Source organism: Oryzias melastigma, linkage group LG6 (genome assembly GCF_002922805.2).
Source record: "Oryzias melastigma strain HK-1 linkage group LG6, ASM292280v2, whole genome shotgun sequence".
Lineage (NCBI taxonomy): Eukaryota > Metazoa > Chordata > Actinopteri > Beloniformes > Adrianichthyidae > Oryzias > Oryzias melastigma.
The window spans coordinates 20,806,100-20,830,268 of NC_050517.1; the positions used below are offsets into that span (position 1 = coordinate 20,806,100).

The 24,169-nt window shown below is 37.5% G+C and overlaps 1 protein-coding gene across 2 annotated transcripts in view; it reads right to left on the reverse strand.

The window, feature by feature from the left end:
* Window positions 1-24,169, reverse strand: part of iqsec3b (IQ motif and Sec7 domain ArfGEF 3b) — a 47,675-nt gene that overhangs the window by 6,893 nt on the left and 16,613 nt on the right. For both annotated transcript variants that reach the window (XM_024282066.2, XM_024282067.2), the window contains exons 4-11: window positions 21,442-21,846; window positions 17,640-18,364; window positions 17,079-17,240; window positions 13,615-13,737; window positions 6,771-6,937; window positions 1,125-1,264; window positions 802-933; window positions 623-722 (exon numbers count right to left, since the gene is read on the reverse strand). In XM_024282066.2, the coding sequence (XP_024137834.1) occupies window positions 623-722; window positions 802-933; window positions 1,125-1,264; window positions 6,771-6,937; window positions 13,615-13,737; window positions 17,079-17,240; window positions 17,640-18,364; window positions 21,442-21,846 (1,954 nt within the window). The remainder of the gene's footprint in view (window positions 1-622; window positions 723-801; window positions 934-1,124; window positions 1,265-6,770; window positions 6,938-13,614; window positions 13,738-17,078; window positions 17,241-17,639; window positions 18,365-21,441; window positions 21,847-24,169) is intronic.

Genomic DNA, 24,169 nt, shown 5'->3' on the forward strand with positions numbered 1-24,169 from the left:
ATTCATGTTTTGTCTGCTCAAATGAGTATATTGAGGCCACAAACTTAGCATTTTATTAGCATTTTGTGGGCACAAGTGACCTTTTTTTGCACAAATTAGCATTTTGTTTTCAACACGATTTGAATAAAAAATACTCAGAAATGCAGTTTTAATCTTAAGTTTTAAATATGTCCTCCATTATGCATGTGAAAAACACAAAAATCACGATTTTGATTGGGGTGGGTCTTTAAAATTAAATTCTGATGTGTTCTTTCTTTGCTATTATGTCAAAAACTTGCTTTATCCTACAAATTCTTCCGGATTCTACAGAACTAGAAGTCTGTTCTGTGACCACTTTGACTTTTTAGGGAACTTTCAATCAGAAAAAGCTTAAACATCCATTCATTTGGGAGCATCTTCCTAACTGTAACAATTTCAATTTTACAGAGTTAAGGAACACCAGCTAGCGCACCACAACTAATAAAAAAGTGTTTTTTAACTTAGTAAAACTTTGAAGGATCTCCAGTTAGTTGATGACCTGTTCTTGATCTGTGTCAAATGTCTTCAAACATTTCGTCCTCTTTTCAGGAACTGCTGATTATGACCCCAAAAAATATATTTTAAAACAGAATTTGGATCTTACACTCATTGCTGAAGAGGTGAAACTGCATTCCCAGCAGCCCCATAGCTTTACAGAAGGTGTAAGAGGCTGAGCTTTTCTTTTTGGGACACAACTTCAAGATCTGCATGAACAAAACACACAAACATGATCAACTTTTTAAATTCCATTCATGTTTACAGGCACTATGTTTCTAGTCTTACCAGTAGCAGGTCATTAAAAAGGAAGACCTCTCTCTGGAGCTGGGACAGTTTCTGTTTGTGAGGTTTGTTAGCATCAGGGACCTCGAACAGACGACAGCAGCAAACCAAGCGTCTGTGGGGCACAGCAAGGATCTGTGAAAAAGAGGTTAACCGGATGGAGATGACAGTTAGTGCAAAGCGGGAGTCACACTCTAGCAAGATAATGCATGGCACATGAGGAAGGAGGCTGTGCTAAAAAATTCTGAAATGAGGAGAAAAAGAGAGGGGAAGATGGATGATGGCAGTGCTGAAACCAGGGAGACTTTTATAAAGGGATTACTCACCGTTTTCAGGCCCAGGATAGACTGCTCCACGCGGCTCACATAAGTGACATGGTCTTCATTTGAGCGCAGCTCTCTCTGCTGAATTCTTTCATAAATGCCTGCGACCATCTCCCTGGGGATGTCTGCTCCGTCATCCACACCTAGGAGAATTCAGTGCCGGAGTGGCTGTCACATCCTTAGTCATCCTCCGTGACAGCAGCACATGCAATAATTATACGCTTGTGCTTAATTTATGAGCATGTAGAGCAAAACATAACTTGTTTTTGAGGCTTTTCTTGTATTTTTTTACTTCTTTTGGCATGACTATGCAAAACTTTGTGGAATTGTAAAAAATTGATATGTCCATTGTGAGGTTTGGTGCTTTAATAAGCTTAGACCAGGGCTCCAGAGCCACGTCTGGCTCTTCTACCCCTCCATTGTGGCTCTCTGGTTAAAGAAAAATACAAAGCTTTTAGTTTAAAAAAGTGAAATAACTCCAAAGCACAGCAGCCATAGTGATTCAATACTCAAGAACTGAACATTTTGACAAATGTCAGTGTTTAAAATGTGCCTTATGGTTAAAAAAATACAGTTAATTAGCTCTATTTTAATTTCAGATACTTAGATTTATGATTTTCTGGCAAGAAACACCAAAAACATAAAAAAAAATAAAAAAAATAACATGTTTTTTTTTCCAGTGTTTAATTTAGACCACTAGATTTATTCTGTGTGATACAGGAAGTCTTTTATTTTGAAAGGAAGTCTTGTCAACCTCTGTTAAGCACTATAAACTGTTTCATATTTGAGAAAAACAATCTATTTTCTATTAAAGTTTGTTCATAATTTGTTTCATTAAAATAACATAAATACAAAGTCTTATTTTTCTTAAGGATGTGTTTCTCCTACTCGGTTGTGGTCAGTGAGTAATCAACTTAAATGGCTCTGCACACCGACTATAGTCACATGTCCCAAAATGCCACAATGCAGCCACATAAACACAAGTTTTCTGCAAATTTGGCAGCATTTGTAATCAGGAGACAGCAGTTGCATTGTTACGTGGTCCACAAAGGTTTTAAAAAAGTCAAAATTTTATGGCAAACTGGAGGATTTTCTTATATCGGACAGTGGAGGAGGTCGCATGGTGGCAGTCCAGTGACAGACGGGTGGCAGGAAGACAGCAGGGGGATGATTGACTGATACAAGGTCCCTGAAATCGTTTGATAATCGGATGGTTTAAGACTGCTACCCCCCCACTGTGCTGCCGCCCTGCTGCTAATGTCTGATTCCTAACAATCAGACGGTAGCAGAGCAGCCACTTGATGAGGGCTGTTAAAATCGACTAGATGACCAGTGTCAGGACTCACTCAGCCATGTCTTCCTCCAACCACCAGAGGGACCCCTCTCCTGAGTACTACCATCTTCAGTACCTTCCTCAATACAACTCCCATCAGCCACCGCTTCAGTCTTCTCCATGCACAGCTGATCATCATCATCCTCATCAGAACATCATCATTTATACCCACTTCAGCCTCAACTTCAGTGCGAAGTCTTGTTTATCTTTCCGTCTGAGCAGTTTTCCCTGGTTTGATTCTTCGTGTTTTTGACCCACGCCTGTTTATTTGTTCCTCTGCCTCGCCTCTGAGGATTTGACCAGTGCCTGCCTTTTTGACGCTGTCTATGTCTTGCACTTGCTCTGTTCCATTCAACCGTTTGCTAATGGATCTTAACCTCTCAGCCTCTTCGTCACAACCAGACGTCAATCTGGCTATCCTAGAATACGCGTGTTGTGGATTTCTTGACTTAAGTAATGCTTTTAGTTTAGTTATGTTCTGTTTCCAGACATGTTGATCCCAGCTGTTTCTGTTGATCGCTAATAAACGTTACGTACGTCTGTGTGTTTCAGTTGTTCACTGACAGATCCTCTGACTCTCATTCTTTTATCATGTCATAATTCAAGGTTTTTGGCTTGTTTTTTATTTATTTATTTTAGAAATCAATATTTACCCAGGAAATCCCAATAAAGAAATCTCTATTACAAGGGAGTCCGGGCCAAGAGAAAAAAAACATATTAATTACAGTTAGAACATGAAAACAACATTTCCTTTTAAAAACAGTTTCAAACAAAAGTCAAAGTACTTTTTGCCTATTTTTTTTGTAAATTCTTACGTAAAATTTCTGTGCACCTGTGTTTAGATAACGGCCAGCTTTCCTGACAGCATCTCTGTATGTACTGCATTAAGCCTCTGCAGATATTCTGTTTTATGTGAGAAATTGATGTGAATGCAGCACTTCTCCTCAAACTAAAAATGAAAAGCATGTCCCAATCAGAACCGCAGAGAGAGAATGAAATCAAAATTAGGAGTTGTGATTTTGATCTAAAGTCAACAATAAAAGTACTGACTCAAAAGTCTTCACAAAGACATTTTTAGTTTCACACAGGAATTCTCAAACCCAATTATTAGATTTTGGGCATAAAATGTAAATGTGGCAGCTGCAGTTACAGAGTAACTTCTATCAAAAACTCTAATCAAAGTTGGTATTTCAGCAGTTCTGATTTGCCACTTTGCTGCAGAATCTTAAAGAGTAGTAACAAGGAGACCCAGACAAGGTGCTTATCTCAGGACAATAGTAAAGAGCTCAAATAAAGTTTGTCAGCGTGACGGTTATAGCAAATTGTATAAGCAATCATTGAGTTAAACATTCAGAAATATGTCTGTGCTCTGGAACACCCTTCTGCGTGCAAAGGTAGACCGCCCGAGGCAGGGAGAGCAGCACCAGACTCCAGAGAACAAAATGGAGCAGCTTCAATGACAAGATGACACTGATTAAGCCAGACACAGTTTAAAGAGAAGGAGCTGGGGTGGAGGAGGGTTGTAACGCAGCTCGAGAAAGAAGCAGCCAAGGTGTGTGGGCGAGAGCCCTTTTAATAGAGTGCTCTTTATGAGAGTAACAAGCTGAAGAAAGGACACGGCTGACTGATATGAGATCAGCAGATGTATTGAAATGTGACCTGAGCTCCGAATTTGGCACAACTACAGGGATACACAGAAAAATTGAAACGCAACAGTTTTTGGATAAAGAGTGGCAGCAATGTGGCTGCAAACATGGATGCAATTCAAATTCACAAATAAATGACGCCTGTGATTGCTTTAATAAAAAATAGAAACAATCTGCTTGTGTGAAAAAACTCCTCAGGGCAACAAGCCCACATCTCATAAATGTCAACGGTTCGTGGCATCATCAAATAGAAAATGTTATCAAATGGTCAGAGACGATGCACGAAGTGTTTTAAAGGGCATGGAGACGATTACAGAAGATTTACAGAGCCAACATGTGTGACTGGTTTCAGACAACACAAATCACAGCAGGAAAAGTGATAGTGCCATTTTTTAAAGAGCTTTTTTTATTCACCACATAGGATGACTATCTAATGTTATTTATTTTAACAACAGTGCAATCCATTTCATAACTAGAAAAGTTGCATTAATAATGCTAGTGTGAATGTTTTTGCTGAAAGTAGTCGCGGAAAATGCTTAAGCTCATTGCTGACAATAGTGACACAGTTGACTTCATTTGCTGAAGGAATTTGCCAAAAACGCAAAAGCTATTTGCAAAATATTAAATTTGCTAAATGACTGGAAATTTTGTTAAAGAACTATGAAAGAGCGCTGAAGTGGAACTACATTTTTGAAAAAAAATTGTAGTATAATTGCTTAAAAATTCCCAATACAAGCCAATTTTGTAAAAATATTTACTGTGTTACTTAAATATGAGCTAAACTCCAAATTAGCCCCAAAAACCGTAGTAGATGCCAAATTAGCCACAAAAAAGCTAGCACGTTACTTAAATAATAACTAAACTCCAAAATAGCCTAAAATTTCTCAGTAAACTAAATTAGACAGAAATTAGCCTGTTGCTAAAATAGAAGCTAAACTCTAAATTAGCCCATAAAAACCTCAGAAGATAACAAAGTAGTCAAAAACAATAGCATGATGCTAAAAAGTATTGTGTAAATTCCAAATTAGCTTTAAAAAAACCTCAGTATATGCCAAATTATCCAAAAAAAAAAAAAAAAGCTAGCACATTGCCTATATACTAGCTTAACTCCAAAATAGCCTAGAATTCTTCAGTAAACCGATTTAGTCAAAATGTTAGCCTGTTGCTAAAACATTAGCTAAACTCCAAAATAGCATTAAAAAAACCTCAGTAGATGCCAAGTTACCCAAATGAGCTAGCATAATGCTAATATAACATATAATATATATATTTTTAATTACCATAAAAGATAGCTACCCCATGAATGCATTTGAAGGTTTGTTGCTAATCTACTTAAAAACACAAAATATGAAGACTTTCTCATTATTTCCTATGGGGTATATTTTGTTCAATATTACAAAAACTATTAGGTTTATTAAAACCAAAAATACAACCATTAATGTCCTGAATGAGCTGAACGTTTTGATGACAGAATATTGATATCGCTGAAAGTTTTTACTTGCTGAAAAACGTACCAAAGGGAGCAAGAGAATCACTATAGTGTGAATGCTTTGAAGAATTCACACAATTGAAAAGTTCTCAAATCACCGATTCACTGACCTATAATCGATCCAGGACATCTTTAGTCAAAAATGTAACCAGTGGGACTCAGAGATAAATACCACATATCTTCTATTTCTTGCAAGATAATCAAATCTAAATTAAATGTGTACAAACAAATAAATAAACAAGAATAAATATCATAGTTTAGTTTCATAAAATTCCTTTTCTGTAGTTTAAAATTTATTTTATTCATTTTGAAACAATTTACTCAGTTTAATTTGATAACTAACTTGTTTCAGAAAGATCGATCTTATTAAATTGTACATATAAACTGATTAATTTAAAATTAAATAAGTTGATTAATCATTACAGGATAGATTGCCTGTTAGCTTGAATGTTTGCAGGAATTAGAAGCACAAATACGTCCAAATTTGGACACACTACACAAATATTAACCCTTTAACACCGGAGCTCCAGTGTTTATGTTCTTTGATTTACTGTAATTTTTAATTGTTAACACGATCAACATAATTCCAGCAGATTCTGAAGTCGTTAATTGTTGAAAATTTACACTTTGTTAAAGATTTTATGTTTAAGCGTCACCGGCAGTGTTAAAGGGTTACAAGAGAGGGCTTTAAAATATACATGAAAATAATCTTCTTTAAGCTGCATTAACTATAAAATATGATGAATTAGATTCTTATGAGTAGGTAAAACATAATATGCAGTTATTCCTAATTAGGCGAGAGGATTTTATGTTTCAGGAGCAGAGCTCAGAGTCAGATAAAAGAAATCTCTTCAGCTTCTTTGAGTAAATTAATCTTAGTTCAAGGTGCCGTCCCTCAAAAAAAAAAATGTGATTGTGAAGCCAATGAGAAAGAGCACGAATGACTTTGACTTCTCCCGGCCTCCACTCATTTTTCCATTGTCCTCATTATTCTTTAAGCGCTGGAGTTCAATAGACGTCCTTACGACAGGCAGTTGAGAGGGTTGGCTGTCCGTGTGTATGCATGTGGTTACTATATTTAGTCAGACTCTATGCTCATAAAACCACTGGCCATGAAAATGAAAACATCTCCAGCTTCTGTTACACAACACGGAGCCAATGCACGGTTGGAGCGTGCTCACCTCTTAGATTGCGTATGAAGTCGTCAAGGCCCATCTTGCGATGCGGTTTGATATTGGGGGAGTACATGTCGGTGTTGAGGAGGACCACGGCGAAGGCCAAGATGAAAATGGTGTCCGGGTTGTGAAACTGCTGAACGACGTCGGGATTACACATGCAGTACCTCTGACTGTGGAGGACAGAGAGGACACGGATCAGAATGTTTAAGCATGTACGTCCAGCTTTAGTTTTGTGAGAGACATTCTTCACATGACAGACATCAAAATTAATAAAACTCAAGTGCTGAAAATTACCAAATTGTCATATAAATAGACAAAATAAAATTAAAATGTGATAAATTCAGATTTAATATATCTTAAGTAAATATCACAGCTTCTATGTACTTTTCTGTTATTATTACAGCTTCCTAAAATACATGCAACTAGCAGGTACTGTTCCTAATGCTTTATTAAAATTATTTAATATAAGAAGAAAGATAGGAACAAAAATAATTTTTAAAAAATCAAACAAAATCATAGAGAAGAGGAGGACAATCACTTCATTTGACTTCTTTAAAGTCTCACTCCAGTCATATTTTAATGTTGTGTATCAGTTCCCAGTGGTCTTTTAATTATAATTACAATGTTTTTCACCAATTTTTTTTAAAAACCTATATTGTTTTCTGGGACCTGTTCTTGGACTGTTGGCAGGAAGTAAGCCTCAGCTGATCTCCCATCATCCTTTTGTTTACTCTCTCCCCTGCTAGCTTACAGCATCTTACAACCCCAAGCTAACATTAGTGGAGCAACAAAAATGGTGAGCAATATCGGAGCTATCCAGCCGTAGACTCTTTAACCAGCTGGTAGCTCAAGGAAGACAAAGACGTTAATGCATCTATCTGTCCGCATGCGTCAGAATGGAGAATAGCAGCAAGACTTTGGCTCACCCATTTTAGTGCTGCAACACAAAAGAAAGCTTTTCCAAATGTCTGCTACTGATTCATCCCAGTTTGAATAAAGAAATACTCAGAAATGCAGTTTTAACATTTTAAATTCTTATATATATATATGCTTTCCATTGTGAACAAATGCTAAAAGAACATTTTAAAAACACCAAAAATGTCTCAATGTGCAATAAGTACATAGTTGCCAAAATTTAAATTAAAACATGCAGACTTTATCAGATTCCAAATGAATCAATTTACAAACTAAATCTAGTTTTTACTGTGTTTATTTACAATATTTGTTTACTTGTTGTTTTAGTATCAACTATGTGTATGCAGATGACATTAGTCATGCTTTTCCGTAGCTGTAATATTCTAATATACTTTAAAATCCCTTTAACCGTTTCAAACACAGAGCTGGGAGGCCACTAAAGGATTTAGTAAGTGCGAACACAAAAAGTACCGATAAGAGGAATCAACAGAAATGTTATTATATGAAGACAAGTTGTTATCCCGGCTTATCTTAAGGCAGTCACTCCCCCATGCAGATTTTCTCTACCTGGCGTTCCGATTTGAAAAGTCGTCACTTTATAATGACCGAGGCTGGCACAGCAAAAGAATAACCCTTCTTTAATCTGCTTTGGACACAGCCATTGTGCAGTTGGATTTGTTTTACCCTTTCACTGCCCACAGGCTTCACAAACTCTCACTTCCACCTCTTCCTCCTCCTGCACTGCTCCCACCCTTTACTGTCACACTCACAGAGTGGGCCATTTCTGAAGCTTTTATCGATGCAGACAGACAGGATGTAGACACAAAGAAGGCTTCTTTGCACCAAACAGAGGTGTAGTCAGAGCTTATGCGACAAAGAAACCTGTATACCTGCAAAGCCATTTGTCACACCGAACACAAGACCTTCGAAGATATCAATTGACCACTTTGGCTCAGTAAATAACCTTATTTTCTTAGAAAGAAATAGCATAAGCCCCCCTGACAATACAATAAGCACGGTCCAACCTGCGCAGACTAATAAAGAGAGACTTAAACAAGCTTCCTTATTTGCCAGTTTGATGCAATTCTGCAGCAAATCTATCAAGGACTGAATGCAAAGCAAGCTCCACTGTCAGTGTATGAACGTACATTATGTATGCAGAACCATGCAGAGACACGCAAGAACATTAAACTGTAGTGGGCAGACTCTCGTTTTCTGCTCATGAAACTTACATACCAAGATACCTCTTGGTATGAAAGGAATATATTTCCATCAAGACTGCAACTCGCTTTAATCAGATGACATAAGTGTTGCGTAACAGATGTGGTTTTGGTTGTCTGCCTGTTCTAATAAACAACTATCTGGTCTCTGACCTATGCTAACAGCCCGGGCTGAGAGTGGCATCAGATCACTGATGACTTTGTAATGCACACCCAGAGGCTCAGCACGTACGGATCAGCAAGATGTGATCAACTAATGACGGCGGTGGGGGGTTCTGATTGGCAATCTAATTGGAATCAGTGGTGGGAGGGCCATCATTGTTCCGTCGCATCCTAGAGTGAGAACACCCGTCCTCTGATGGTAAAAAAAAAAATGTTCTCATACTGTTTATTAAAATTTTAAAAACATCAACAATTTTAAGAGGATTACGCTTTTAAAAGTTACTTCTTTATTTTTTTATTATTTTTTTATTATTTTTTTTTCTTTGGCACAGATAACGTTCAATATGAGGGAGTTAAGAAACATATTTTAGATATTAATGACTATAACATCAGAAAAATTAAAAATAAATACACATTTATATAAAATCTGTTTAAAACATTCTTGTTTTTATATATCTTAACCCTAAAAAATACTAAAGAGTTGAGGAAAAATTCGAATATTTTGAAAATTAAGATGTTATTTAACCTTTTGATGAAATCCACAGAAAATTTTGCAATATTATTTTTTGTGACATATAGATAATCAATTATAATACGTTAGGTGATTTGGTAAGTTAGTTTAAAATATTGACAGTGTTCAGGTAAAAACAGGCACTTTATTTACCCAATGTCTTAAATTTGTTGTACATATTTTAACATGGTGTAACCGGATCATAAAGAATTAATTCTCAACTCATTTTGCACTCTTTCAATACAGCAGGTAGTTATTTATTAAAATTAATAACAATAGATGAGTTACTCTCACCATATGTTTTGAAAATTTTGCTAAACTTTTTCCCGCCAAAACTTTCATGGAGGCAGCCATTTTGAAATGAACAAGAAAAGCCCTTCTAATGCCCCTAGTGGGAGGATGATGAACTACACATGGACTAGATTAGATTCAATGGTTTTTCAGGAAGGTTTTGATCATACTAATGAGAAAGGGGTCTCAGAAATGCACAAATACAAATGTTTTTATAGGGTTAAAGAGCCTATACTGTGTAAAATCTACTTTTTGAGCTTTTAAGTTCATTTGGCAAGTTCTATCCTCTCTATAATTTTTCAATTTGCACAAAATAATATTCCTTGTAGCAAAATTTTGAATAAATAAATTTGTCAGTAAAGCTTCGCGTTGGAGTAATAAAAAACATTTTACGATTGGTAATGTAAGACAAAGGAAACAATACACATATATTCCCACACAGTACATGTTTATGTGTCTAAATGTATGCATATACTTTATATATACATATTTTTATTAATATTGTAGCAACATTTTAATGTTTGACATTGTATCATCATAATTAAGCTGCATCATGACCCTTAAAGCTGGATGTAAATGTTATTTTCTGCTTGTTTAAGAGTGTTTAATCCCCTGTTCTTCTTAAAAAAAAAAGAAAATAAGGCCAAACCGTGGTAAATTGTAATCCTATGTCACTGTGTCAAACCCATCTCTCATTAGGTAAACGGTTGTAATTGGCCTGCCATGGGCTAGACCGAAGAGAAATTCAACAGGGATCCAGATGCAAACACAACATGGGCTCTCACATTTGTCTGGTTCCCAGGCTATCAAAAAATCTGCAATATTAATGACATTTCCACCATCTGCACCACCATCTGCTATTTGTATTATGTGCTAATTTGTTGTACAAACCAAGGTGGTAAACATGATAAACTTCACCTGCTAAGACTCATAGCAGTAATTATGAGAATGTTCACATGCTGATTGTAGCATTAAAGGCCCCTTTAGCACCGAATTAGTTTCTAATGGTTCCACAAAAGCGTCTGCGTGTGATTCATCAGTAAATACGGATCTATAATTGTGCTTATGTAGCTCTTTTCATCACATGTTCATGGCTTTAATGATTCTGCAAAAACCGTCTGCTGGAGAATGTTAACTCTAGGTGATCCAGCTGGAACCGACTGAGTCTTTAGTTAAGGAGCTTAGCTGTCTAAAGTTAATGTGCACGTAAAAGAATCAGAGCAGAATGAAATGACTTTTTTTTTCTGCCGTCATGGATTGACTGGTTGAGCCGTGCTTTTTCCACAGGTCTAGATATTAGCAGTGAGGGTCTTCACATCAACCAGTGAGTTTTCTTCTACTGCCTAAAGTCTCACATGTGAGTCTTTATGGGAGAACTATCCAGCAGGATTCTCTCAAAAAGAATATTCCAATTAGCTGAAATGCTAAGTGTGAAGTTTTAAGGACATATTTAAGGAAAAGTGTCTTCAAAATTGGCTTAGAGGTGTTTAGGCTTTCGAATTACCCATCTAAGACTCAGAAATGGCTGAGAAAAGTGAAGGAGATATAGTTTTTGAGAGTTTTATGCACGTTTTACACTTTTTTCTGCAGGTCTAAAGATGTATAATCTTTTCTACCAATGTTTTGAGTCCTGTTAAAACCTGTTTGCTATCCTAGGCATGTTTACAATAAAAGTGGGCTCATCTGGACCCCATAAAAGAGCACAAGGGTAAATTTTTGATTTGATGTTTTTGATCACTTTACAAAGGAAGTGTGTTCCTTGTTTATTGTTCGTTTTATTGTTGTGTTGTAAGAAAGGAAAAATGTGAAAAAGATTTTCAAGATTTTTCTTCACTCAATAATAGCTGTTTCCATTATGCTCAAAACTTTATCGAAATTCTAGAAAATATTTAAAAAAACACACAATTTCAAATGTTTCCGTTAAATCATAATTATGCAAATAAACACAACTCACATGACCAATCATTCATAAACATTGCAACAAATGAGAACAACACTTTGATTTACAGGAGATACAATCACATTTCTGTCAGTAACACTAATCGTCATCTATCAAAGGAGACGTCGGCGTCTTATTCAGGCCACGGAGCGGAAAATCACCTTGAAGCGAGTACAGATGAAGCAATTTTGGGAAATCGTGGTTGGTGATTTTACAGAGGAGCTGTGGATCCAATAATTCCGTATGTCACACTGAACTTTTGATGAGCTGTGTCATGCTGTAGGATCTCTAGTGGTCTCCTATGCCCAAGTATCTGCTGATCACATGACTCGTTTAATTTTTAAAAAATGTTTCTATTGCAGTTTCAGGAAATCTGTTATTTTGATACGCCTCAAAAACCACCTCCTCCAAGTGCAAAAACATTTTATTTTTGATAAATGCGATTTTTTTCAAAATTGACACTCTTCCATTAGGCCAATTTATTATTGCAAATCCAATTTGGGCAAATTCAATGTCAACGGAAATGCAGCTAATTAGACATTTTTAAAAATTTTAAGTCTTTTTATGTGCGGCATAAAGGATTCCTCTGTTTCTACCCGGCTTGTGTAAACTTCTCTATTAATTAGCTCCTATGAGGACAAAAATTCTGATTTTTTTTCCCAATAATTTATTTATTTTGGCTGTTTGGTTTCGTCTCTACTAAACCGTAGCTTTGAGAGACTTCTAATTTAACAAATAATGTTGTGACACATGAAAAACATCTGATTAAAAATACTGTAAGGAAATTTAATTTTCAGTTGACTGACAAATGAGCGTTGTTTGAAATGTTTTTGATTGTTTTTGGAGCATTTTAAAGGAATTCTGGTCCACAAAACGGTACATTAATGGCCCTCTCGTGCCCCCTGCCCTGGGAAAGGACATCTTTAATGTCATCAAGTGGACAGTGACTCAACTTGTCATTCTGGTGACATATTTCTGAGGGAAAAAGCAGTGCAGGGATATTAAATGTACACAGCAATGCAGGTTATTACTCAGAAGGACAAAACAAGGGGAGGCATTTTATTGCATCTTTGGCCCTGGAGGCAGTGTTTGGATATCAACGCAACATCTCAAGGTCAGTCAAAGCCAGAGGACCGAGCGCCTTTAAAAGTACTTCCACAAACCTTTTTTTTCTTTTTTAATTTAAGACAGTTTTTTAGCTAAAACCGTGTCATAAAAAGGCTTGTTAACGGCAATGTTAGACAGTGCATAGAAAAGCATTAGGGGAGTGTGTAAACGAGTCTCCCAAGGTCCTCTTGGTATTTAAATGAGTCATCCTCAGTAGATGTGCTCATACATTTCAGTGACTGCAGGGCTGGAGTCAGCACTGATAAAATGAAAAGAAAATCTACTCTGGCTGCAGCCCTGTGAGGATCAAACCTAAAATATCCCAGGTTGATTTAAAATAGTAAATGAAAGTCTGGCGTAGTGACAAAAGAGTTTGGATGGAAAGTTCCATCAAGAAAATGATGCTTTTGTGTTTGGACTGAACCAACGCTCTTTACCTGCAGTGCAGGTTACTGTTGTCTAAAATTGCTGCGTTCAGTAAAATGTTACAATAAATCAAAGTAATTTGGAATCGGAAAAAGAAAATTGTTGTGTACGTTCACGAAGCTGCCCTTTTAATTTACTATTCTAGACACTTTTTCTGCTGCTGGCAATGCAAAAATGAAGTGTTGCAACACGTTGTTTTTCTCTTTTGCATATGCCGCTGCAGGTAAAAGGTCTATTTGTTCCATAAAGTTGCAAACAAAAAACTGTCAGTCTCACCTAAAAGCTTCGATGAGTCTCTCCACTTTTTGTGCTTCTCCCTGAACACGAACATGAGCCTGGAACTTTCTCAGCGCTTCGTCAAGCTCCATGCCGGAGAAATCCATCTCGTCCACAACGCAGCTGTTAGGAGACAAAAGAATAAAAAAATATATATATATTTTACCGAGCAAACAGACTACATCTAAATGCTGCCCTCTTCCTTTGCAGAGCCGCTGACCTGGAAGATGTTTGCGAGTAGGCGCGTGTACACACACTGTACCAGCATCAACAGAGAAGAAAAAGGTCTTGTGACAGGATGGAGTACGAGGGATGTTAAAAATGATGAAATCCAGAGTCTGAGTGGACAACATCAAAGTCTGGGAGCAGGCTGTATAATCAGCACAAGTGCGTGTTCAAGAGGGTGCATGAGCGTTTGTGTGCATGCGCATATGTGCAAACGTGTCTAGAGAATGAATGTGTACATCTGAGTGTGTACTGCAGTGACCTATTTCTACAATATGTACTACCACTTCAGCAAAAAAAAAAACAAAAAAAAACATCCTTATATGTTGGAGCTTCTGCACTGTTTGTTTGTTAAATGCATGGAAGAGAACATCTTTTGCTTTCAAGTGTCAGATGAGTTAATTTTTCTTCATTCTTGCATAAAGTAAAAAAAACAAAGTTTTTAAAAAAATCGCATCAACTGTAGAGTTAAGAAGATCAACAACATCCGAGCTGTTTTTAGCTTGTTCACTGGAAAAGCTTCAGCTGTCAGGACATTTTTTATTGATTGAAATTTTTCCACTTGCCTTGTGCCTCATGGACCTTCTGGGTTGTGTCAAATTTCCTTCACTCTTTAGTAGGGGTGTGTACTGGCAAGAGTCGGGCGATACGATGGGTATTGCAATATACATGTCATGATACAATTAGGGCAACCAAATTAACTCGCTAATCACAATTAATTAATTACATGTTATTTTTTTTACTCGCATTAATCTTATTTTTCCGTCTGATGGTTATTTCCGTCTTATGCACACCTGGAGGAGTATTTTATCCCGCTCATATCACGGTCATTTGAGAAAAATATAAATGTTAAATTAATTATTAGAACTTCAACCCTGTTATATTTTTAATAGGGCTGTGAACATTAAAGCGTTAACGCACGCAATTAACCAAACAGTGTTAACGCTTTAATATTTATTAACGCAAATTGATTGCACATTTCGGAGCAGCAGACTTTAGCTTTGCCTCGCCAATTTAGGCTTCCACTGCCTGATTTAAAATACTTTGTTGGGTATTATACCACATATTTCATAGTTTTCTACAGAAGAAATAAATATTCAATCGGTTTTTAGTACTTGATCTGTTTTTTTTTTCCAGTTTAAATAGTTTTTTCTGGTGCGTTGTCATGGTCACACAACGAGGTAGCCGCTGAGCCTCGAATGCAGCAAAAAAAGAGGGCTAAATGCGATTAATCGCATTTAATTTTTTCCTAGGTTTGCGATTAATTTGTTAATTTTTTTAATCAATTTTCCAGTCCTACTTTTTACATTTAAATCATTTTTTTTTCTTTTTTACAAAAGTCGACTGTTTAATAGGCGATGCATCGCGTTGTCATGGTAACAGCTTCAGCGCGAGACGATTTGGCGCCGCACACAAATCGCACTCAGCACTTGCTCCTTTTTGAGGAAGATGTTCGTCATGACAAATTAAAGAAAAAAAAACATCATTTTGGAGGAAAGTTTACCTTTTAGAGCTTGTTTTTGCCCAGATAATGAAGTAAAAGTTTATTTAAAAAAAACGTCCAAAGTCAAATCAATTCCTAAGCAGTGTTTCATTTCGTTCTACTTACATTTTCCTTATTTCTTTACTGCTTCGTCCCAGTCTTTAAAATTATCAAATTCACCCCAAAAGGTTAAAGGAAACCATAAAATAACTCTCATATATTTTCTACTATCTTGCTGTTGTGCTAAACTGGAATAAAGTACTATATAACCATTTGAATTATAGTATTAATAAGAAGTTTGTGTTCAATATTCTTTTAATTGCTCAGAAAAGTGTTCCTATAGTGTTTTATGTTGTGAATTAGAGCACTCTGGGTCTGACGGGGTTTTTTTTTTTGGAGCTGCTGTTTTTATTTTGTTTTTTGTTCAAGATTGAAAAAAAAGTCCCTCTGTAGTGTCAAAGTAAATGTTGGAAGTCCTTTATAATTAAAAAACACTTAATAAAGTGACCATATTCGTTTTATTTTGATCTTTTACTGTGCCACAATGTCACAAACTTAAGGAAAATACCTCAAAACGAGGCTTTTAACAATAATTATTAGGTTAAAAATATTGCGATTAATTAGATTAATTAATTACAGGTCATGATTAATTAATCTCACAAAAAATGAATCCCATGACAGCACTAGATACAATACATAACCCGATAGTTCCAGACAATATTTCACTATTTTTTAAATTATGACTTATCTGAATATTAATACATTTTTAACAAAAGTAAAATTGTAAAATAGATTATTTAATGATCACAACATTAAGTACTGCAACTGTGTCTCATAAACAAGTTGCTTTCACCCAAGCAAATTCGTAGTTCTTTTTCTTTGGTAATTCATGGAAATATTTAAGTGGAAAATCAAAAGTAATACGCTGAATTACATGTTTGCTTTTAAATAATTAATTAAATATCACCTTGGCAATTATTTAAATCGATACAAATATCACAGAAAAAAGTTTTGTGATATTTCCCTGAATCGATATTATCTTACACTCCTAATATTTATTGCAATAGTGAGTTTTTCATTTTCATAGAGCTGTTCACATCTACAATATTCCAAATTTCAGTGTCCTGGAAATTTCTGAAAAGTCTTTGAAAAAAAAACTGTGCGAAAATGCTCACTAGATTGGGGAATATAAACCACAATTCATTGAGTTTGAATGAATTTGAAAACAAAAGTGTGTATTTTCGCATAATTTTCTCAATATGTACAACAGTGGATTCATTAATAGTCTGTAAAAGTTTAAAAATGTTTAGATTTTTTGTCAGTAAATGGATGATGGCATGTCTGTAGTTTAAAAAAATAGCTTAAATTATATTAAAATCAAGCCTCACACTATCTAGAGCTTAGTGAGGGAATTTGGGCATAGCAAAGGAAAAATATGAGTCAGAACTTTGGAAAAAGTAAAAGTAAAGGAAGAAGTAATTAAGTAGGGGTGGGATTATATAAATTCGCTTCTTCCCACTCCTTTTCAAGCAATCAATCAAACTCTACTGACTTTAGTTAATTATCACAAAAATGAATGAAGAAAATGTGACATAAGTGTGTTTTATTTTCGTTTTCTATTTTCTAATCAATGCATTTAATTGTTTCTGTAATGAGTTTGAAATAATTGTGTTTTGTCCTGTATTTTTTTTCAATCTATGCTTGAAATAAACCAATGAATCAATCAAAAAGATGCTACTGACAAGAGCATACTCACTCCAGGACATCTCTGTTGAATTGCAGCTTGCTGTTCCCCAAGAACTCTCCAATCATCTGTCGGCTCAGACCCTTCCTCTGCAGCAGGAAGTGGGCCACTCCGATGGCCGTGTCTGGGACAAACCCACGTGTGATCAGGAAGTGGATGCCTCTCTCTGGGTTCCTGTGGAAAAGGGAGAAGTGTTAGGGCTCAGGAAGAAGTGTGTGACAAAGAAATTGTGCATAAAGTTAATTTGTGCTTAATCTGTTTATACGTGAGGTGTGTGTTTATGTGTGGAATAGAAGTGCATTTGTGCAGAAAAGCTGTTAGCTCAAGACTTCAGGATGAACTCCTCTAACACAGAACTCATTTTCTTTAATCTGTAGGACTAATATTGGATGAGGTCCAAACGTGAACGTCATTTATAAAACTTTCACATTGTTCCCAACCTCCCCTATAGTCTCTCCTCTTCTGCTGTGTTTGGTTTTCCTGAATCCTCCTCTGTCAAATATTTCTTGAAAGTCATCTACTCTGAAAGATTCCTATCTGAAGTGGTTTCTGACAGAGACGTGCTTCACTTACACATTGAAAAGGTTGAGTCCGATCCGGTAGAGGCGTTTTCTGTGAGTGTCGGTGGACAGGGTCGGTGAGCGGCAGGTGGTTGGGTCCTGGCAGCGGTCCCGTGGCAGAGAAACCACCAAAGCTTGCACAGCGTCAGGACTTGGCCCCCCGGCGATCTGCTGAGGGTGGGTGTAGTGGTACTGTTGGTACTGGGTGTAAACCTGTCCCGGCTGCTGATCGGACTGCACCGAGGTGGAGATGGAAGTTGAAGTAGAGGTAGAAGTGGAGGTGGACTCTACTCTGTCCGAGCTGCTCTCCCCCTCCATTCCCGCACGGTCTGCAGAGGGCACCGCAGACCCCCTCCTGGATCCCGGATCGGCCATTTCCAGCTCCTCACTGGGAGGGGGTGCGGGAAACTCCGGCTCCTCCATCGACTGTCCGTCTCCTCCCCCAGCCATCCCGCTAACAGAGGTCTTCCTGCTGCCAGGTTCTCCACCGCTGGCGTTCCCCAGCGAGGTGGTGGTGGTGGTGGTGGTGGAGGAGATGGTGTAGGAGCTATTGCTGTCAATGTGAACAGTTACATCCCTGAAGGCCATGAGCAGAGAACTAGCACTGCGAGGCAAACAAGCGCTCTCGGCAGCTGCACGAAGGGCCCCGGGGTCCATCAGCAATCCCTTTCCCTCGCCGCTCTCTGACAAGCTCCAACCACGAAGCGCATCATCAATGGACTGCGCCAACGAGTGAAGCTGTGAGAGTGATAACCCAAAAAGAAAAAAGAAGTGCATATATCTAATTAGGCTGGGGACATGATTCATGCATCCTAGTTTGTGAAAGCAGCAGAGTTGATAATTAATAGCTACAGCGTTCCTCGTGGAACTAGATTAATAGTGACTGCAACCTAACCACTCAGAGGGCCAAAGCGTTCAGATAAGAATGAGAATTAAATCTTAACAGCAAATTACAATGACTCGGCTTACATAGATGTATTCGAAAAAAGATTAACGTGCTACAAAAAGTCTTTCTATTTATAGAAGATACCAAGGTGTTAAACCTTTAATCTATACTAAAAGTGTTAAGAAAATATTGACCAAGAAAGGGTTAAGTAACTATCTAAAATGCATTCCTAGTGGTCTATTAATTATAATTATGCCAATTTTAAGAAAAATCAAACCAACCAACCCAACTGTTTACACGGCAAAAGTTCCTCATAACCTAACATTAACGGTGCAACAAAAATGGCGAGTAATGGATCTGGTCATCTACATCAGAATGAAGTGGAGCAGGGAACTTGTACTTTATATAATGTGTGTTCTAAGTAACAAATACAATTTTTATTTATTTTTTTAATCTCAAAAATATTAAACATTTTTTAATCGTAATTTTCTTTATATTTGTCCTCCATTATTAGAAAAAAATGGCGCCATAACAGGTTTTCCCCTTTATTAATTGTCTTTAATTGTCCTTTGATTGGTTAAATTTGAAATGTTCTCCATGCATTTATGAACTGACTGAATCCTCAAGACTAACAAGACTAACATCATCACTAACATGCTTCCATGAAAAAATGAGTATCAATTAGCGTAGGGAAATCATTTCTTAGTGGAGCACAGTTTATTGGATCTTGTGAAACTTAGGCTGAACCCAAATTCTTCCCCTACCCCCACGGCTTCCCTCGACCCCTCCAATTGCAGAGGCATTTGAAGGGGTAGGGTTGTCCAAAATAGATTTTTTAAAGGCTAACCCCTGAATGCATTTCCGAGAGCTAGCATCTCTGTGCTAACGTAGATGACCGTCGACTATTGATGACATCATTGAGTGGGAGTAACGTCAAAATTTGAAGACTCTACTGCTTTTCTTTTATTTTTCTAAATCCTGATTGTGACGTCACCAATTTCACAAAGTGAAAATCGAGTCAAAACGAACATTTCACCACATCTATTTATTAATTACCTGTGTTCTGATTATGAAAATGTGAATGGTTTATTAAAAAATGACATTTAAACACGTTTTTTCCACAAAAATTGTTTGAACGCAATGCATTGTTGTCTATATTTGAAAATGTATTGAGCATTGATGCACGCTAGCTGTTCGCAAAGACTTTTCTAGTGCACTCGATTTTGGAATGGTAGATTGGGTCAGCCCTACAAAATAGCGAACGCAATATATAGTGAGTACAAAAGGAATTTGGGTATAGCCACTATTTTTCTTTAACTCTCCATTCGGAGGGTTACATGTAGAGGTAGGAATTCAGCCTTAGCTTGGTAAAACTTCAAATAAATTAAGAATAAACTACAAGTTTTTAAATATGCAGCTGAATTTTAAATAGTTCATAGACTTTAGCTAATGCCGTGAATGGTATTTGGAGTATACTTATATGGAGATTTACTGTCTTCTTAGAAGGTTTAAAGTGCTTTACAGTCAGGGTCCAATTCTCCTTTACACAATCATATTCCCAGACTGATGGTAGATTCGCTGCCAAACGTTGGCGCCAACCTATAACCATCAGGAGCGATGAGGGGTACAGTGTCTTGCTCAAGGACACTTTGACACATACCCAAACCTGTCATCCTACAATCAGAGGGTGACCACTCTTCCTCTTCTTAAACAACAGTAACTTTAAACAACAGTAACTAGTCTTACCAACTAGAAAAACAGAAAAACATGAGGGACATTTAAATGTCTTCAAATCCAAAATGTTCTATTCATAAGTAGAAAGTTACGTTTTTTTTCCGTTACCATGGCAGCAAATTATTAAATGAGTTTAAGGTCTTTATAGAAGATTTAATAGAATTAACCTAAAAAAGATTTTCATATCAAGGTATAAAAACATCCTTTGACACATTATTTTATTTGTCCATATTTTTAATATTGCTTGTATTCTTATGTTCCTTTTATTGTGTGCAAATAAATAAATAAATAAAATCCAAAATGTTCTCCTTAGAAGGAACATAAAAACTGGAGTTTTTAAACTTTAATATCAATATTTTAAACTACTACAAATTAATTTCCTTCTTTTTTTGCCTTTCAGCTGCTCACTTTAGGGGTTGCCACGGCGATCCAACTGCTTCCATCTCTGCTTCTTCCTGCTTCACGCTCCTAAAGAGAACCTGAACACTTTCAGCTCTACTGCTTCTTTTCTTGTCTCTTCTTTGAGACCAGTCTCTAAGTCATACAGCATGACAGATCTCACCACCGCCTTGTGCTCTTCTCCTTTTATTCTTGCTGACACTGTGTTTTTTTCTGTTTACCACTGCTATTTCCATCCTTTTAACTATCAGTCCCTCTGCATTCTTGCCCATCACTTCCTCGTCAACTCTTTTCCCCCTCATCCACATGTCTGGTAAAGTCTGCACTACTCCCTTCTAGGGATTCCCTCATCCGTCTGCCTCCAGGTTTCTGCTTCTCCTCTAGCTCACATCTTCAACTTCAGACTCATCACCCTATATGACACTCTTTACCTCCAGAAGAGTCTTAGCAAACTCCTCCTTCAGGATCACGCCTTCTCCATTCCTTACGTCATAGTAAAACAGCTTGAACCTTTCTTAAACATGATTCCATCGTGTCAGCTGACTCTTTAGCTTTCCCTGTCAAAGTCCCAAAATTCTAAATTTCAACTCCAAGTACAACCCCTCTCCCTTTTCTCCTGTTTAATGTCCAGGACTCGGACCAGCACACAGAAGCACTGGATTGAGCTGCTTGTGGTTGAACTGAAAATCTTAATTTTCACCTTTTCTAAATCATCCCAGAGCAGTTTTCTCCAGATATTAATCAAATGTAATTCCTTTAAATGGGTAATTTTTACTCCACTCCCACAAACACTCACCTGTTCAGAGAAGCAGTCTTCCAGCTGTGTGAGAGTCGGCCCGGGGGTTTGAGGTGGAGCCTGGCCTTGAGTCGAAGACGTGGAAGTGTTTGTCGTGGTGGAGGCGGGGGACGGGGGCAGAGAGGTGGAGCGGCATGGAGGCGGAGGGGGAGTTTTGGAGCGTAACGGGATCTGCCCTCCTCCCGGGTGGAGGGTGTAGCTGTGTCTCTGAGCTGCATTTCTGCTGCGACCCGACGGGCTGGGGTGGCGCAGGGAGATCCGGCGGGGCAGCTTGCTCTCCGATAGCGAGTTCCGGATCTTCTGGAAGTTCTTGCTGAGTTGGTACTGGCGGAAGGCCGTCTGGATGCGGCGGGCGGCCCTTCTTGCGATGATGTGGCCTCCGTATTTCTGCTCTAACTCCTCTATCTGGGGAAAAAAATCTGGTGAGTAGGTCCAATATACATGATTGAAGAAACACACACATGTGACAGATGCCCTTTTAGCATTTGTGTACATTTGTGTTGTGAAAAAAGCACTATCCATCATCATTCAAATGCTAATAATGACTATGTAGAGGAGAATGGACGCGCTTCAACAAAGCAGCTGTTGAGAAGAATAAACATCCTGTAAGCCACATATGTCAAAGTCAAGGCCCGGGGGCCGGATCCGGCCCACCGGGTGATTATATCCAACCCTCCAGATCATTTTATTTTATTGTTATTAATGGCCTGATGTCATCTTATTTTTGACTAGTATAATTTTGACAAAGTATATGTTTATGGAGAGTAAAATATTAAAAGTTATTTAAGTTTTAAGTTGATTTATTCTGGAATAATATTTCTGCCTTTTTATTATTCTTAATTATGTTAAAAAGTTACAATTTTAAAGTATTCAAAATAGGTATTATGCTATCTTTTTGGACTATTTTAGCATTTACTAAAATTATTTAGGCTGTTACATGCAGAGGGTTTGCCTAATGTTGTTTTCCCTTTTTTTTTCCCTCTGCATGAGCTGAGCTGAGCTGCACCTCGGCTGATTGGACACACCTGACGGCAACGAGCAAACCAACCAGCCTCCAGAACCAGCTGCCTGGACAGCATAAGAGCTGAACAGGCTGACTGAGAAGCAGGCCCTTCTTCATGCTTATAATTGACGCTTGTGTAGCTTTGCCCTTTTTGTCTCTTGGAGTGTGTGGGAGGTTGTGGACAGGTAAGATGGGGTACCCTGTACACTCCACGTAGTTTGCCTTCTGTTAAGAACACTAGGTAAGTTGGTTGGTGCCACCCCCTGTAAGTTTTGGTCCTCATTTAGTAGATTAGACAGAGAGCTTTTTGTTTTCTTGTTTTAGTTTCAGATTAGAAGTAGTTAGGCTCTGTTTTGTTTTGTTCTTTTCATTCCTTTGGCCCAACCATGGTCCCTACCTCCCCTCCTCCCCATTTTTGTGTTCATTAAATATCAGTTCTCCTCTTCATTCATTGTGTGAGTCCTTATGTTACGCAGCCATTCAGTCCCTAGACACCTGTGGACGTAACAAGGCTATTTTGGAGTTTAGCTAATGTTTCAGCTACATGCTAGCTGTTTTGGCTAATTTAGTTTTTTTTTTCCTTTTTTTAGGCTGTTTTGGGTCCCTATAACTTCTCCCTTCCCCTCCGTTTGAAGGGGGAGTTTAAGTGCAAGTGTGTCCAGGAAATGTATTTTTTTAATCCGACCCTCCAAACGGAGGGACACAAAGTCCTCCTCCGGGTGGCTAAACTGTGTCACGCTGAGAAGCGCTTTTCTACATGTGGATGTGCTCTGAACCACAGACATTTACATTTAAATGTAAGTACCGTATTTTCCGGACTATAAGTTGCGCTTTTTTTCATAGATTTTCCAAGGGTGCAACTTATACTCAGGAGCAACTTATATGTGATTTTGTTAGACATAAATAGGCTCATATATTTGTTATTTTCCCCACTTAAACCAGTTTCCTTTTGGCGGTTGTTTCCCAATAACAACCACTAGAGGGCACCGTAGGTTTGTGTATCAGTATCTACTGCTGTCAGCTGACAGAAACGTAGAAGAAGAAGTTATGTTCAAAATGGGAGTGTCTAGCTTATGAACACGTTTTTGGACAAGCATTGAGCATTTAATTAGACGCACATCAAAAGATTCGGCGAACTCGAATTTGACGCATGAATTGCATTTGATGTCAAATGCAACGTTACGTCGGGCTTGTTGAATTTGTTCATAAATGTTGGAGTATTCTCTTAAAAGTGCGACTTATACTCCGGAGCGACTTATATATGTTTTTTTCTTCTTCATTATGCATTTTTTGGCTACTGCGACTTATACTCCGGTGCGACTTACAGTCCGGAAAATACGGTAATGACTTTTTGTTGTAGCATGACCTTTTTAAAGTTATAAAACCACTGTTGTTATGTATATGCAAGCGCTGGAAGCTCTGCGCTAAAGCTAGCGGAATGGTGATTATTGATGACGTCATCGACGAAAGTGACATCTAAAATATTAGACACTATTTTTTCATAACTCTCTGTTTGGAGGCCCAAATGAAGGGGAAGGGTCAAGAGCTAGGGCTAGGGAGAAGGGAGGATTTCGAATTGGGCCTTGGAGTTTAGCTAATATTTCAGCTACATGCTAGCTGTTTTGGCTAATATAGGTTTTTTTTTACATTTTTTGGAGTTTTGGAGTTGGACTATTATTTACATGCTAATTGTTTTGGATAATTTAGGATTTTTTTTTTTTTACT